Consider the following 16,595-nt stretch of genomic DNA (forward strand, 5'->3'; position numbering starts at 1 on the left):
ACTTGATTCAGGCTTCCAGACCTGGAACCAAAAAACCAGCTCCCAGGCGGCTGCAGGCAGCCCAGAGTCTTTTATGCCTGATGCTACTTGAAAACCTCGGTTGCTGGCCTTTGCCAGCCCCTCAGCCAGTGAACCACTCAGCATCTGTACACACTTCAGGAATGGTGAAGGCCGAACTTTCTCAACACGTCCCTACAAGCTCCAGGGCAGTGGGAAATGCTGCAAAGAATTTCTGTCTGTGGGATTTTCCTTCCAATGCAGCCCACTCTAAGCCACCAGGCAAGACTGCCTCAGAAACTAGTTCTTACTCGCCTCCTCTACATATAAGAAAACCTAAAATGTACCGAATTAATGGGAAAGAGAGTATTAAAATCATACAGTTATGGTGTCAGATGGGTACTAGACTCATCAGTTCATCACTTCCTAAGTTATATAAATGCCTAATCACTATGTTGTGCCCGTGAAACTAATATAATATTGTATGTCAACTGGAATTGAAAAATAAACTTAAAAATCATACAGTTGTGGCCCTGGCCGATTGGCTCAGCGGTAGAGCGTTGGCCTGGCGTGCAGGGAACCCGGGTTTGATTCCCGGCCAGGGCACACAGGAGAAGCGCCCATTTGCTTCTCCACCCCCCCCTCCTTCCTCTCTGTCTCTCTCTCTTCCCCTCCCGCAGCCAAGGCTCCACTGGAGCAAAGATGGCCCGGGCGCTGGGGATGGCTCCTTGGCCTCTGCCCCAGGCGCTAGAGTGGCTCTGGTCGCGGCAGAGAGACACCCCGGAGGGGCAGAGCATCGCCCCCTGGTGGGCGTGCTGGGTGGATCCCGGTCGGGCGCATGCGGGAGTCTGTCTGACTGTCTCTCCCCGTTTCCAGCTTCAGAAAAATACAAAAAAAAAAAAATCATGCAGTTGTTTGAAATGGCTAAAAATAACCTTACTTTTTTATTTTTTATGCAATAGACCCTTTCTGGCATTGAATAGGACCTCATCTTAAACAAGGATAGGCCAGTAATATTGGTTTGGAGCAAACATGATAGAACAGTTATGTTGAGTGATCCTCACCCTTTAACTAAGAACCTTTATAGATCCCCAGGCAGGGCCAGTCTGGAAGATCCTTGAAGACTTAGGGATTTTTTTTTTTTTTAAGTTAATCTAAGAGGAGCAAAAAGTCAAGAAATTAGTGAAATCATATATTTCTTTTGTGTGTGTGTGACAGAAACAGAAAGAGTGACAGAGACAGACAAGAAGAGACAGAGATGAGAAGCATCAATTCTTTGTTGCGGCACCTTAGTTGTTCATTGATTGCTTTCTCATATGTGCCTTGACTGGGGCATTACAGCAGACTGAGTGACACCTTTCTCAAGCCAGCAACCTTGTGCTCAAGCTGGTGAGCCTTGCTCAAACCAGATGAGCCCGTGCTCAAGCTGGCAACTTCGGGGTTTTGAATCTGGGTGCTCCACATCCCAATCTGATGCTCTATCGCGCCACCAGCTGGTCAGGCATGAAGTCATATATTTCTAAAGATGATGCTGGTTTCCTGGAGGCTACTGCTGTTTGTTAAGGCAAGAGATCTTGGAGGCTTAGTGTGGATGAGGCAGAAGAGAAAGAGAGAGATGGAGACCTTTGAGAGAGATTGAGGGTGGGGACAAATGGGAAGTGGGATGAGGGGAAGTAGGTTTTCACTGATAACTCCTCTGTCTCTAGTTATGCTGGATAGCTGGCACCTAAGGCTAGACTTCTTTCTGGAAGACTTCCGAAAGAGCTGAAATTTGTTCATCTCTCCCCTCTTATCTGTACTTTCTTTTTGCAGGCACCACATGCTCTACTCCCACGTCTATTGAAAATGCAAACATCCAGGTCAAGAGTTACAGTGAGAACTCCAGGGAGCGGTATAGTTGTAACTTTGGTTTCAAGCGTAAAGCTGGTACTTCTAGCTTGACTAAGTGCCTGCGTAATGAGGACACAAACATTACCCAGTGGACAATTCCCACTCTCAAGTGCATCAGTAAGTAGACGTCCTGTACTGTCCTTCCCCCCACCTTTGCCAAGAACACACAGATAGCAGTGTTGCAATGTGGGTCACCAAATGAGCCCATCTGAGGGGCCAAGAGATTTGTGTGGAGGTCTGAGGCTAAATAAACCAATAGGCCTCTAAACAACACCTCCTGGAGGTGGAAATATATGGGCTTTGAGGGAGTCACACAATTCTGGGTTCAAATCTTGGCTCTGCCACCTAACTAAATCTGTGAGACCTTGGGTGAAGACCCTGACATCTCAGAACTCCAGGTTTCCCATCTAGAAAATGGACCTGATGTCAACAATGTGGCTTGTAGGAGGATTAAGTGAAAACTGGTAAATATGAACTATTGTTGCCATCAGTGCTTTAAGATTATGGAATGCTTTAAGAATTTGGCCACAGAAAAGGTGCTCCAGCATGCTTGCTTCCCAGAGGGCTTTTCCAGTTTCTCCCTAGGAGACAGCCCGAAGGGAAATGATTGCCATTCTTTTCCATTGGTATTCACCCCAGGAGACTGGGGAGACACAGGGGTCTCAGATTCCCTTAACTTGGTCACCCAGATCTGGTATCCAGTCAGTGTTCCAGAATAAGAGTGAGGGAAAGTCACCAAAGCCAATTTTTTAAAATTTACTTATTAATTTTGAGAGAGAAACGGAAGGAGAAGAGAGTAAAACATCAATCTGTTGTTCCACTTATTTATGCATCCACTGGTTCACTCTTGTATTTGCCATGATAGAGGATTGAACCTGCAACCTTGGTGTATCAGGATGACGCTCTAACCAACTGAGCTACCTGACAAGGAGAATCAATTTTTTTAAAACTATTAACAACTGGATAACCATGTCAGAAGGAGCCGAATAAAATTGTGGTGGAAGCCCATTGTGCCATTTCCAGAAATACTAATCTCACTCTAGAAAAATAAAGATTAACCCACACAGCTTCCGAGAGAATTCTGACTTAACTTGTATTGCTTACTTGGTGCGTGTCCAGCAGCGAGCTGGATACTTGCTCATATAATGTTTGTGAAAGTCCCCAACCTCTCTATGGGGGAAGTGGATGAGAAGAGGTTGTTCTATAACAAACGCACTCTGGGGTAGGACTCCGTGGAGAGCCGGACTTCCTCATTGAATCTGGTGTTTAGACCACCTGGTGCCCCCTCTTTGTGACTGTCATGCAGACATCAGAGGCAGGGCAAGAAGGAAGGAAGCCTTCCACTCGATGCAGAGGACTGACAGCCTTTGCCCTGGACTGTCTTTTCAAGGACGCTCATATCTATAGCCTTGGAAGGCGGGGACAGCATCTGCCTCTGGAGAAAAGGCAGACACGGCCATGCCATTAGTAAAAGACTCAGGTTTCCTCAGCTCAGGCTCTGCTGCTGTGATGCAGTCACTGGATGTGTCCGTGCGGGTCACCCGTGTGCGTCCTGGACACGAGGGACTTGCTGCAGCTGCCGATGCTCCTGCTGCCTGTTGGGTTTGCAGTCTGTGTTTACATTTGCATGAGGCTGCAGGTTGGGAAATAGTGCTTGTAGTTTATTTCTTGTGCTTCTGATCTATCCTAGGAAGACAGATGTATCCGTTTTAAAGTTGTATATTTATTTTTTATTTGTATCCAGTCCTGAAGCCACCCCAGGTTCCCCCCCCCCCGAAAGATTATAAATGCCATGTGGTTGTCCTCTCTCTAGGAGACCCCTCCCTGCCTCACCCAAGGCCACCCTCCACAGTAGCACCAGCAGGGGTGACCCCAGAGCCAGAGAGTTTCTCCCCTTCCGGAAAAGGTAGGAATGTTAGAAACTTTTTTTTTTTTTTTTTTTATCTTTCTTGAAGCTGGAAATGGGGAGAGACAGTCAGACAGACTCCCGCATGCGCCCGACCGGGATTCACCCGGCACGCCCACCAGGGGCTATGCTCTGCCCACCAGGGGGCGATGCTCTGCCCCTCAGGGGCGTCGCTCTGCCGCAACCAGAGCCACTCTAGCGCCTGGGGCAGAGGCCAAGGAGCCATCACCAGCGCCCGGGCCATCTTTGCTCCAATGGAGCCTTGGCTGCAGGAGGGGAAGAGAGAGACAGAGAGGAAGGGGGGGGGATGGAGAAGCAAATGGGCGCTTCTCCTATGTGCCCTGGCCGGGAATCGAACCCGGGTTCCCCGCACGCCAGGCCGACGCTCTACCGCTGAGCCAACCATCCAGGGCCTGTTAGAAACTTTTTAAGGACTTCCATTCCCTAATAACTCTCTGGTCCCCACAAACCCCTCAGATTCATGGGCCACTGCTGGAGTTCCACCACAAACTTATGTAGTGAAACAAATTTTTAAGTCAAGAAGAAAATTTTACTTTAGCTTAACTTTCTGATTAAATAAAAAGTTCTTGATATCCAGGTTTTATATGTTCATGGTTTGAAATCCACTCTTAGTATGTCAGATCAGAATGAACTGTAGACCTGCTGGACTCGTCAAAACCGGGGGGGGGGGGGGGTCTGAGGTTCTGCTGCCTTGTAGGTCAGCCCGCTGTGGTTTTAGGAACGCTGGCAGGAAACACAGCACTCATGGATCTGACCCTTGTGGTGGCCATCACTTTGTAAAGTATGTAAATGTTGAATCACTATGTTATACACCTAAATCTAATAGAATACTGTATGTCAACTATAAATACATTTTTAAAAAAACAAAAAAATAGTTCATGACTTCTGATTCTAAAAGAAGCTCTGTAAGTGTAATAAAAAAAAAAAGAAATGACTTTCAGAAATGTGAGAGACCAATGCAGAATTGCCTCCCAACAATCCTAACCATCAGCAAATTAGCTATGATGGCTCCAACATAGAAACATTGCACAAAGCTGCCAGTGTTCCCTATTCCCATTGAGTCTTAGGGAACCATCTACCCTAATTTCTTCAGCACTGTACCAATGTTAAGAAAACTCGTAATCATGAGTGCTAAATATCACGGGGCAATGTGTTCCGTATCCTCTGATACCCTTACTTCACACTTAACTCTTGATTTTGTGTGTCCCGTTACCCAGTTTGTGGCTTTTCCTGGCCCTTGTCTCCTCCCCTCCAGGCATAGCCATCCAGTTATGCTTGGCACACCTTCCCTGGAGTGCTGATTCCCAACCTAGACTGTCCACTGAGGTCCCCTGAACTGTGGAGAGCAATCTGGGAATGAGAATTCTAGATGCCCCCAGGTGATTCTTAGGGAGCCAAGGCTGAGAACCACTGCTGAGGGGAGGATGGAGAGGCCGAAAAAAAAGGTTTCCTCCTACTTAGTTGGTAACAAACAGAAGGAACAGGTTGAGAAACTGGTTCTAGTTGTTTGGGCTAATTCTAAAGCTCATTTGATCTGAGTCACGTCTGGGTCACCCAACTGATGCGAATAATCAAGTGGCCTCTCCCAGTGTTACCTTTGTGTGCCAAACGCTTGGTCAGATGAAACTGCAGAGTCGGAATCTCAGATGTGAGAGGGCCATCTCTGACACAAGGTGCTGTGGCCATGGGCACCCGCATGGGAATGCTCCAGGGGAAGTCCGTCTGCAAAGTACCTGGAGGGTTGCAGCCAGGGTGGTGTGAGGCAGTGACAAAGGATTAAAGGGCATGGGGAGGCCTGACCTGTGGTGGCGCAGTGGGTAAAGCGTCAACCTGGAAACGCTGAGGTTGCCGGTTCAAAGCCCTGGGCTTGCCTGGTCAAGGCACATATGGGAGTTGATGCTTCCAGCTCCTCCCCCCTTCTCTCTCTCTGTCTCTCTCTCCTCTCTAAAAATGAATAAATAAATAAAAAAATTAAAAAAAAAAGTTAACCTGCAAATAAATGAACAAATTGTTGAAAATAAATGAATAAAGTTTTAAAGGGCATGGGGACATCTCGCAGCATCTGTGGCTGGGGGCACATGAGAAAGCAGCCCAAGTAGCATAGCCAGACAGCCAAAGATGCCGAGATTGGGGCAAAGCCAGGACATTCTTCCAATACAATCTACATCTCAGGCTTCCCTTTATTTAGAAGTTTTGTGAAAACACTTATAAACTAAAATCATCATCCCAGATGTCTTTGGCAAATACAGTTCCACTTATTTTTTTGAGATGAGTCTCCTTTAGTAAACAAGCCTGGATCTACTCTAACCTTTGGGATCTTTAACTTCTGTGCACCATGACAAATTACTATAAATCCTCTAACATTCTCAAAGTCTTGCAGTCACCCCAAATGGATGACTATGTTATGCACTTATGAGACTTTCATAAAAAGCTTGTAGAGCAGTGTGCTGGGGGTTCGGGGAGGGGATTAGGGGGATCATAAGACCAGGCATTAAGTTTACATTTTTATGAAGTTGAGAAAGTAAGTATTCTAAACATTTCTGTTCTTCACGTGTTACACTTTCCTACAGAGCCAGCTTTCACTCCCAAGTCAGACACCACAGTGACCACAAAGCCAGCTATTGTACCGGGCTCCAGGCTGATGCCATCAAAACCTCCTTCTGCAGGCACCACAGGGGTAGTCAGGAACCAGCCTACCCAAGCCCCAGCTCAGACAACAGCAAAGGCCTTGGAACACACTCCCTCCTTCTCGGTCGAGAAGCCAGGTTAGCACTGGCTTTGCATACTTTAGGAGAGGTCAGCTCTCGGCAGGCATGGTATTACACCATCCAATGCCAGAACAACTTAGCAATCCTCCGCCACCTGCTCTCTGCCATAGCTTCTTGCTCTGGTCTCCATTTTTTTGTGCTCTACCCTGGCTCAGTCGGGGTGAAAAAGAAAGTCCATCTCCCGTATGTGACAAGGCTCACCATATTAACCTGCTTTGCCAAGAATCTGAGTAATATCTGTCTTCTTCCACTATGAGGGGATGGAGGAAGCTTTCTACCACCTGGAATCACAATCTGTGGGACAGAGGAGCTCCCGATAACCTGTGTCTTCCATAAAGCATATCTGATTCTTAAGCGTGACCCAGCATCTAAATGAATTACCTTGCTTGTTCTTTGCTAAAATGAGTTTAGTTTTGCCAGCTGTGAATCTCTCCAAGCTTTAAGATGGGAACCAAATTGTCCAGAATTTCTCCTACTTAATGAGAATAGTGCCTTTAAGACTATAGTCATAACTGAGCTGCAATCTCTTCTCTGCAGGTGCCTATTCAAACAATTCAACAGCTGTCACTGGTAAGTATTTTCCTTCGTCCTTGCAGAGCTGATGCTCAGGAGACCTCAGTCTCAGAAAGTCGAACAGTCCTGGTTTGTGCCTGCTGTCCCAGCATGATCATTAACAGCAGTCCCCTCTCACTCTCAAAGGTGTCTTTATTTGACATCACTATTTTCATTATTGGTACCTTCTCACTGTCACACTCCTGATATGGAAACCAGAGAATAGACACATCATAAAAAGGGCCTATTCAGCAATTCTGTTCTACTAAGCAGGGCTAGCCTTCAGTCCAAGACTTATTAGAAAAGCAAAGTGAGTGTTGGCATCACGGAGATGACGTTGTTCTGCTTACACAGACCCTGCAGGCTCCCAGAGTGCCAGCGCCATGCACGGACAGCCAGACTGTTCCATTCCGCAGTCTAGAAGGCTGCTTTTTACAGAAGGTTCACAAAACACGGAGGCTAGGACAGAGAATGTCCCAGTAAGGGTAAGGAGGAAAATGGAAATGTTAGCAAGAATCAAAGAAGAGGATGAAGGGAAGAGAGGCTATCTCAGAGAAGAGAGGAGAGAGAAAGAGGAAGAAGAAAAACAGAAACAAGGAGAGAGAAATGCAAGTAGTAAGAAAGGATCTACACTTTTGTCTGACAGGTTTTCAAGGAAAAAGACACTCTAATTTCACATGGGCAAAATTATTTTTATTTTTGATTTACATTTTCCTGCTAGAAAGCGTGGTTACAATTTTATCTGCATTAATGTCATCTGGAAAAAAAGTCCAAGTGGCTTTCGTCCTTTTAGTAGTTAGTTAATTAGAATGTTTTTTTGTTTATTTTAATCAATCATATATGCAAAGGCAAGACATTTTAGAAAGGCTTTTTGAAGATTATTTTTATGAAGAAATTATGGCATTTAATGAGAAGGACATGGAAACAAAAATATGGCTAACCATTTGAGAGGAGACCAATAAGTAAAGAAGCCAACATTATTTTTATTTTTTCTACAAACTTCAAAAAATTTTATTCATTTTTTGAATTGATAATATCTGCACATGGTTTAAAAAGAAAAATTACAATAGGATACATAGTAAACAGTAAGCCCTATCTCTGACTGACAACCTCTTGCTGAAAGGAAGCCGTGCCGGCCACCCATTTCTGTGTCCGTTCAGAGAGGCCAGGATGTAAACAGCACTGTAGGTTAAACTCAGGCAGACAGCGACTGGCCTTTCTGGCCTCCTGTGCAATAATTCATTTTTTCTCCTCCCTCTCCCAAACTCTAATCCTCCTCTCTCCTCCTCTGTCTCACCAATCTCTTTCACTTCCTTTTTCTGTAATCCATGCACCCCCTAGGAAACATAAAAGGGTGGAGAACTTGGCAGTTGATCTCTTAATCCATTTTTTTAGTAATTCTGGTTTCAATTTATTTACTAAATTTGTCTAGATATAAGTGAGGAAGAGGCCAAGGGTTTAAGTCACTGAATTTAAATTGTTTTATGTGTATCATTGGCTCACGAGCCCACTTTTCACTTGAATTTGATTCTGCAGCTTTCATTTTCATCAAAAAGAAACAGGAAGAAGCATTGTGAAATACCATCAACTTGCCTTTTCCAATAAATCTCTGCACGAACCGTAAATGCATGCCAAGCTGATTAGTCAATGTGAAGAAATAGTTTATCATAGGCTATAATGTCTCTAATAAAAGACTTCTTATTTTAGTCATACTGATGAGTCATGTTAAATTTGAAAACTCAAAACCTCTTTCACTAATTTCTCATGTTTTCTGTTACTTCTTTTACAACAACTTTTCTATGCTTTTTCTCCTTACTAGGTGCAAGTCATTTTGTTTTTACAACTCTACTGCTTCTTCTGATTATAATACCATTACAAAAATATCAGGAAAAAAACTTTTAAGAAAATAAAGATTATCTACAATCCCACCATTACTTATATACTTTGGTATTTATATAAGACTTCTGTGCATATGGACATACACATGACTTACTGGAGATTATTTTTGATCCATTTTCATCTCAACCAGCTTTTTTTACTTAGATATCACAGACATCTTTCCATCTTAATATAGATTTGTTTCATAATTTTTAAAAGCTGAATGATATTCTGTTGGATGGAATATACCATGTTTTAACTAATTTTCTATTGATAAGAGATTAGATTAACATTTTTCTTCTTTTTTTTTTTTTTTTTGTTCTTTTTTTAATTTTGCTACATGGCCATCTTTGATAGAGTGCTAATCATGTGTCAGGAGTAAGTTCATGCTGACTAACAACCAGGCAATATGCCAGGGGGTTTTGATACATCATCTCATTTATCCTTGCAACTGCCCAATAACACGGTGACCATTAATATTCCCATTTTACAGATGAGAGAATAAGGCTTGAAATCCCTAGGTAGCCTCTTCTGCCAAAATTTGAACTCTGGTAGCCTGACTCTTGAGCCCACCGAAGTAAAGCCATACTTTACTGCAGTAATTAAAGCATACTAGATTAACATTTTAAAAATTATTTTAAACAATACCTCAGTGAATATTCCTATATACACTTCCCCATTTCCTTAGAATAAATTCCTAGAAGTAAAACTGGAGAGTCAAAGAGTATGGTTCTCTAAAACTTTTGTCATATTGCCAATCACCCTTGAGAAAAACTGTACCCATGTATTACACTCCTACCCAGCGGGGAATCTGGGTGTTTCCACACATCCTGTATCTTTAATTGTTTTTCAATTGGGTTGTATTTTGAAGGCCAAGCCATGGGAATCGCTTACAAGGGTGTATGTTGGTTGTCTAGGCACAGGTCCAAAAAGCTGACCAGTTTAGGAGACGTATGTGACCATGGTCCACAGTGAGAAAACAAGGCTCTCCGGATATTCAGCGTTGCCATCTTGCATGTGGGGCAGCTAGGTGATTTTTGCAGGGAGATTTCATAATTTTAAGGCAAACTGGCCAAATCTGCTTGGATCTTATGATTGGTGCAAGTGTTTTAAAGATAGTTATGTTCACCCTGCCCTGAGATTGCCTTTTGCTCCCACTCGTGCTGTCTGATAAATCCCAAACGCTGTCATGCTGCTGGCCTTCCACCCCCAAATTCTCCTTCCGCTCCATGACGTTCCTTTCAACTCAGACGACACTTTTTTTCCCTTTTCTTAAGCACTGCCTTTTTCTCCTTTTATATCTGCAAGTCCTCTCTTATAATACCTCTTCTTTCTTCTTGTCACCCTTCCTCTGTCCTAAAAAGTAGCAAGTAAATAATGATCATGTAAGAGAGAATGGCACTGGAAACTATCGTTTCTAAATCAGGATTCTGCGAAGCTGCAGAGAAGGGGAAGGTGTCCCGGGGGCAACGCGGAGGACCTTCCCTGCCTGTTTTGTTGACTTTGGACTCAGCAGCAAGCATTTCTTCCCACTAAGTATTGGCTCGTCCTCCTCTTATGTCCTCCTCAGCTTCTGATTTCGGAGCTTCTTATTTTTTCTCCTGACTCACTTCCATCCCTGCCCATCACCCCGTCACTCTGCTCAGAAAGAACAAGGATTAGGAGCAAGGGATGTGGGATGACAGCAATGGGGACAGTTTGAACTAGCAATGTTGGTGGGAAAGGAATGTACTTTTTGCCCAGATGTAGAACAAGCTAAACTGCATAGATCTTAAGAAATGTTAATAACAGTAAGCTGTTGGGAAGGTGTGTGGATCTGTCTGCAAAAATGTAAATTAGAAAGAATTCAGATTCTTATAAGTGAATCTGCTACTGGGACATTTAGCATGATACCAGCTTAGTTCTCTTCTCTTACAGTGGCAGTCTCCACGCTTGTCCCTGCGCTTTGTGGAGCATGTGGGGTATTCCTTCTGGTACGTTACTGCCAAAAATCAAGGTGAGTGGCACAGAAGAATCGCACTGGACAAGATTCCTTTTTTCCTTTGAGAAAAGAGCTTCATTATCATGACTCTGGGCCTGCCCTCCTAAAGGGAAAATCCTTTTCCTAGCTAGTGACATAGGCTCTCACTCTCACCCACTTCTATGTGGGCCAAAATGAGTGTCAGAACTAAGCAGTCACTGAGCCAGTCCTAGAGGGCCCCTCACTCACCAAAGCAGGCCACGTGTCAGAAATGGGGCAGCCAGAACCTAACTGATGACACAGTGCCAATTTTACCAAGAGCCAATTCAGAAGGAAAGAGCCTGACCCATGGTGGTGCCATGGATAAAGCATCAATCTGGAATGCTGAGGTTGCTGGTTCAAAACTCTGGGCTTGCCCAGCCAAGGCACATATACCAAGCAATCAATGAGCAACTAAAGTGAAGCACTATGAGTTGATATGTCTCAAGTCCTTCCCCTGCCCCATTTCTCTTCTCTCTGTATAATCAATAAAGATTTTAAATCTTTAAAAAATATTCTGCCTGACCAGGTGGTGGCACAGTGGATAGAGAGTCAGACTGGTACACGGAGGACCCAGGTTCAAAACGCCAAGGTTGCTGGCTTGAGTGTGGGCTCACCAGCTTGAGCGTGGGATCATAGACATGACTCCATGGTCACTGGCTTGAACCCAAAGTTGCTGGCTTGAAGCCCAAGGTCACTGGCTTGAGCCCAAAGTTGCTGGCTAGAGCAAGGGGTGACTTGCTCTGCTACAGCCGCCCCCCGCCCCCGTCAAGGCACATATGAGAAAGCAATCAATGAAAAACTAAGGAGCCACAACGAAGAAATGATATTTCTCATCTCTCTCCCTTCCTGCCTGTCTGTCCCTATCTGTCCCTCTCTCTGACCTCCTCTCTCTGTCTCTGTCAAAAAAGAAAAAAAAATTCAGAAGGAAAGAATGTGCCAAATAACCAATTTGAAAGATATTTAATTTGTACCACTTCTTATAATATATCCATGAATTATCTTTTTGAACATACTTATTAAATATGGGTATACTTTATGAATATACTCATTCATGTCAGTCTTACTTTTCTACATCTAATAGTTGAAACTCTACATTTCAGGATTTGTAACAAGATTGTTTCTGTCACTTGCTGAAATTTCAGATTTTATTATTTTTCTGATTCTCAGGCATTTTTGTTATTCTTTCATTAAAGCCTCAAATGGCACATTAGCCCTAATTTTATACTGCTATCAGGCAGTAGCCAGTATGGCAGCATTCCATATTGATATGGTTACTCTGGAAACTTCCTCAGCTTTATACAATGAATGGACATCAGATTTGTTGAAACTAAACTTTTAGTTACTAGTAAAAAATATTCTTTTCAAATATCATGCCAATATAAAGATTACGCCGCTATTTGAGCCTAATTTTGAAATAAATGAACATTTTATGAAATGCTACTGTAAAGGCAAAATGAAAACCTCCAAAAATGTACATAAATCTTCAAAAGTTGTTAATTTCATCTCAACCAGTAAGAAATGCCATAAACCTCATAAATATTTAAGAAATTAACAAACTAAGGTTGATATAATACTTAAAAACTTGTCCAAAAGCAATGTTAAAATGTTAGCAAAATAAATGACTTTTAAAAGGATTTTCAAAATGTCCTTATAATAATGCCCACACAAAACACTGTATTTGGAGTTACATTCTCTTTTTAATTTATTGATTGATTTTAGAGAGAGGAAGGGAGAGAGAGAGAGGGAAACATCAATTGTTGTTCCACTTACTTATGCATTCATTAGTTGACTCTTGTATGAGCTGTAACCAAGATCGAACCCACAACCTTGGCATATTGGGACAACGCTCTAACAACTTGCTACCTGGCCACAGCTGGTAGTTACATTCTTAAGAGATTATAATAACTGTGTCCATTGACTATATTAAATAAGACTCTTTTTAAAAAGTAATACATAAAAATATATTCTTAAAAAGAATTTGAAAATGTAGTATATATGGCCAATAAATATGCTCATAAGAGGAAAATATCAGTATTTACAAATTGTTAAAGATATTCATAAATATATCTTTAAGACTGGGTAAACCTCCAAGGAGCTCAAAGTGCTTGTTTCAAAATGTCCTAAAAAGTGTTTATCCTCAGGAGGTGGATGAAATAATCCATGGAAGAAATGGCTGACTCAGATACTCAGGGACTAAAAAACACCTTGTTCAACACAGATGGGAATGTGGAGTTACAGCCCTCCCTCGCCGTATCGCGGTTCACTTTTTGCAGTCCCACTGTATTGTGGATTTTTCGCTATATCACGGGATTTTGTGTTATATAGGTATTTTTATATATTTATTATTATTTATATATTTATTATTATTTTAATTATTTTTGCAGTAAATAAGCATTTTATAGCCTAAAAATCAAAAACAATATAAAAATATTAATTAAAACATATTAAAAGAATATTAAATCAAAATAAAGCCTTAAATATATATAAATAGTAAAATAATATAAGGTCACTACTTCACAGATTTTCACCTATCGCGGGGGGTTCTGGAACCTGACCCCTATGATAGACGAGGAACCACTGTAAGATGTTCTGCCTCCCCTCCTCTTGGTTACTCAGAAACTGATTAATACATGTTTATTTATTTATTTAACACCAAGTCCACAAACCATTTTAAAAGCTTTATAAATATTACTTCATTTTTATCAGAATAATCACATCTGGCTTTGCTGGGCTCCCAGTTATTCTCTCCTTTTCTTGTTCTTGCCATCTGAGCCACCACTTTTTAGCAGAGCATTGGCAAGGTAGGGGGAAGTTGCTAAAGCAGCATTGGGAAATCTGGGTGGATGATGGGATTAAAATACCAAAATAGGATTTAAGAGGTATCTGTGAATGGAGTTTTCTCCATCTGAGTGTTCAATAGGGACTATCTGTTTACTGTGAATTATCTGCTTTACAGGCAAACTTCCCAGACAACCAGTGTTCAAATGGAAAATATGGAAGACATGCCAATGACTAGGGGAACCAAAGGTGGAGAGGAGGACACAGAGAACTACCACACAGCCTAGGAAACTCCAGGGGAGAACCGAGGCCGGCAAGGGCTAGAGCAAAGGCACCAACTCCGCTATGACCAGAGGGGACCTAGAAGAAACTCAAGGAGTTGGGCACCAGGGAAAAGCCACTATGAAGCTAAAATGTCTCGGCATCACCCTATCGACTCTGCCCACCCTGGGCACTGCCTGGATGAGTAGGTTGTCCAGCCAGGATGGAAGCTCAATGCCTGTGTGCCTCAGATACAGGGTCGAGTGCCCCAAACCCCAGCGGTCGAAGGCCTCAGGGCTGCCTATCAGGGCTTTTACTTCATTGCAACTTTACTCAGGATCGCTTATCAGCTGACTATCTCTTCCTTCCATCCTCCTGACTTGCAGTTTACAAAGAGAATATACCTGAGGCTCTAAGTGAATTTAGTAGGCTCATCCTGGCTTGGGAAATATTTAAAAGGATGACATCAGCATTACAGCTCCTAAAACTCTCTCCAGTTAGGTGCTCTGCATGCACTGAAAGGGAGCAAAAGATATTGTGCCTAATGCATCCTCTTAATTTAAGGATTCAGAAAGAGCATTAAACTCAGAGATATTTTCCATATGTATACATTTATATTTATACTTCCTTGTCTACTATATCTACATATTATATGACTTGCATTTTGAAATTGTATCTTGTATAAACAAACTAAAATATCTATTTTCAATGAAAAATGCAGTAAAAGAATCACTGAGAAGAGATGTACACACACAGAGAAGACAGAGTAGCGATGCAGAGTACCAGATTGCTACGCTCAGCTTTTCTAGAAGGAGAAAGAAAACCCAACCTTGAGCTGGATCACACCCCAGTTTCAGAACATTTCTAATGGGATTTCCACATGAGAAGCCACAAGTGTCAGGTTATGTCCCAGGTATACCTGGTACACACAAGCTCTTGCCCTGTGTTGTTCGTTCTTTCTTTGCTGTTTAAAGCATTTTAAAAATAAAATCATGGGCCTAATTCCACCTCCCCATTTTATAGATGCAAAATTTGAGGCTCAGAGAAGTTGACTTACCCAAGACCACAAGGCTCAATTAACGCCAGAGTTTGAACAGAACTTGGGATGGGGGGTGGGGAATAGTAGTCCTGACTACCAGCTATCAACTGTCCAATCACACAGCCAGGGTGGCCAGGTAGCAATCACAAGCATTGGGAGGTGGGCCTAGCAACCAATTCGTGCTCTGCCGGAAACTCTCAAAGTGCCCTTTCTTCTCCTTCATGTCATCAATTTACATGGTTTCAGCAAAGCAAAGGAAGGGTAAGAAGTCAGACGGCCAGGGCCCCCTTCCTAATCCATCCCTCTCACTCCCTACCAGTAAGCTGCCTGCCAGAGATCTCCAACATCACCGCTCACCCATCCCACCTGAGCCTCAAATTCAGCCTACCTGCCAACTGCTCTGCTCGCTCTAGAGATGTTGCTGCATAACAAACCACCATTATCTCTGGGGCCGACTGGGCTCAGCCAGGCAGCTCTGTTTTATGTGGCATCAACAAGGGTCACTCCCTGGGCTGCATTTGGTTAGTGGCTGGGCTGAGCTGAAAGGTCTAAGAAGGCCTCATTTGTCTACGTGACCTCTCCACACATATAGTTTGGACTTTCTCATAGTATGGTGGCCTCGCGGTAGTCAGACTGCTCACATGATAACTGAAAAGAAAAAACTGCCAGGCCCCTTACAGGCTAGAATAGGAACTGGCACATATGACTTCTGCTGCATTGTATTGGCCTAGATATTTGAGGGTATTTTAGATGTAATGATACTCAAGTTAAAGGATGGGTGTGATTTGATAAATAGAAACAGGCAGGAAGGGTTCTAAACAGGACTGATGCCAGCAGAGACAGACGAGAATGCAAGTGACAAGTTCAGAAAAGAAAGAACAAGGCTGTTGAATTAGGGCAACATGAGAGATAAGGGGGAAGTCAGATTATGAAGCATCATGCTTTTCTTATAACCCCTAGGATTATATATAATATTGGCCGGAGTTCCAGGAGGACTGCTCAGTAACTATATTTTAAATAAAATTTTTTTACATAAAAAGGTGCCTTAAAGAGCAAAAGTCTTGCAGGGACTGAATGCCCCAAGTCCTTGGCCCCCTTCTGGTAGATGTCATCATCATGAATTTAGATAGTGATCTAAGTTCCCGGGTTGTTTTGTGACTTTTCAGGACAGAGAGCCAAAATACTAACCATAAAACAAACATGCACAGTCGTCCCTCGCCATATCACGGTTGACTTTTCATGGTTTCACTGTATCACAGATTTTTAAATTGTATATATCTATGTAATTTTGTATCACAGATTTTTCACTATATCATGGGATTTTGTGGTATATAGGTATTTTTATATATTTATTATTTTAATTATTTTTGCAGTAAAATAAGCAAAATAAGTGTGGGAAAGGTTAATAACAGTGTGGGAAAGGTTTATAATAGTGTGGGGAGCATTTATAAAGCCTTCAACTATACATAAATAATAAAATAAATATATGGATAATAAAATAAA

The 16,595-nt window shown here is 42.6% G+C and overlaps 1 protein-coding gene across 4 annotated transcripts in view; it reads left to right on the forward strand.

Annotated features, from left to right (window-relative positions):
• Positions 1-16,595, forward strand: part of IL15RA (interleukin 15 receptor subunit alpha) — a 52,134-nt gene extending 35,539 nt beyond the window's left edge. For 2 of the 4 annotated variants that reach the window (XM_066279546.1, XM_066279548.1), the window contains exons 2-7: positions 1,810-2,004; positions 3,701-3,793; positions 6,385-6,579; positions 7,120-7,152; positions 10,930-11,008; positions 13,971-16,595. In XM_066279546.1, coding sequence (XP_066135643.1) covers positions 1,810-2,004; positions 3,701-3,793; positions 6,385-6,579; positions 7,120-7,152; positions 10,930-11,008; positions 13,971-14,079 — 704 coding nt within the window. In that variant the 3' untranslated portion in view covers positions 14,080-16,595. The remainder of the gene's footprint in view (positions 1-1,809; positions 2,005-3,700; positions 3,794-6,384; positions 6,580-7,119; positions 7,153-10,929; positions 11,009-13,970) is intronic. The other 2 variants (XM_066279549.1, XM_066279547.1) reach the window with 2 other exon arrangements.

The sequence above is a fragment of the Saccopteryx bilineata genome, chromosome 5 (genome assembly GCF_036850765.1).
Source record: "Saccopteryx bilineata isolate mSacBil1 chromosome 5, mSacBil1_pri_phased_curated, whole genome shotgun sequence".
NCBI classification, from domain to species: Eukaryota; Metazoa; Chordata; class Mammalia; order Chiroptera; family Emballonuridae; genus Saccopteryx; species Saccopteryx bilineata.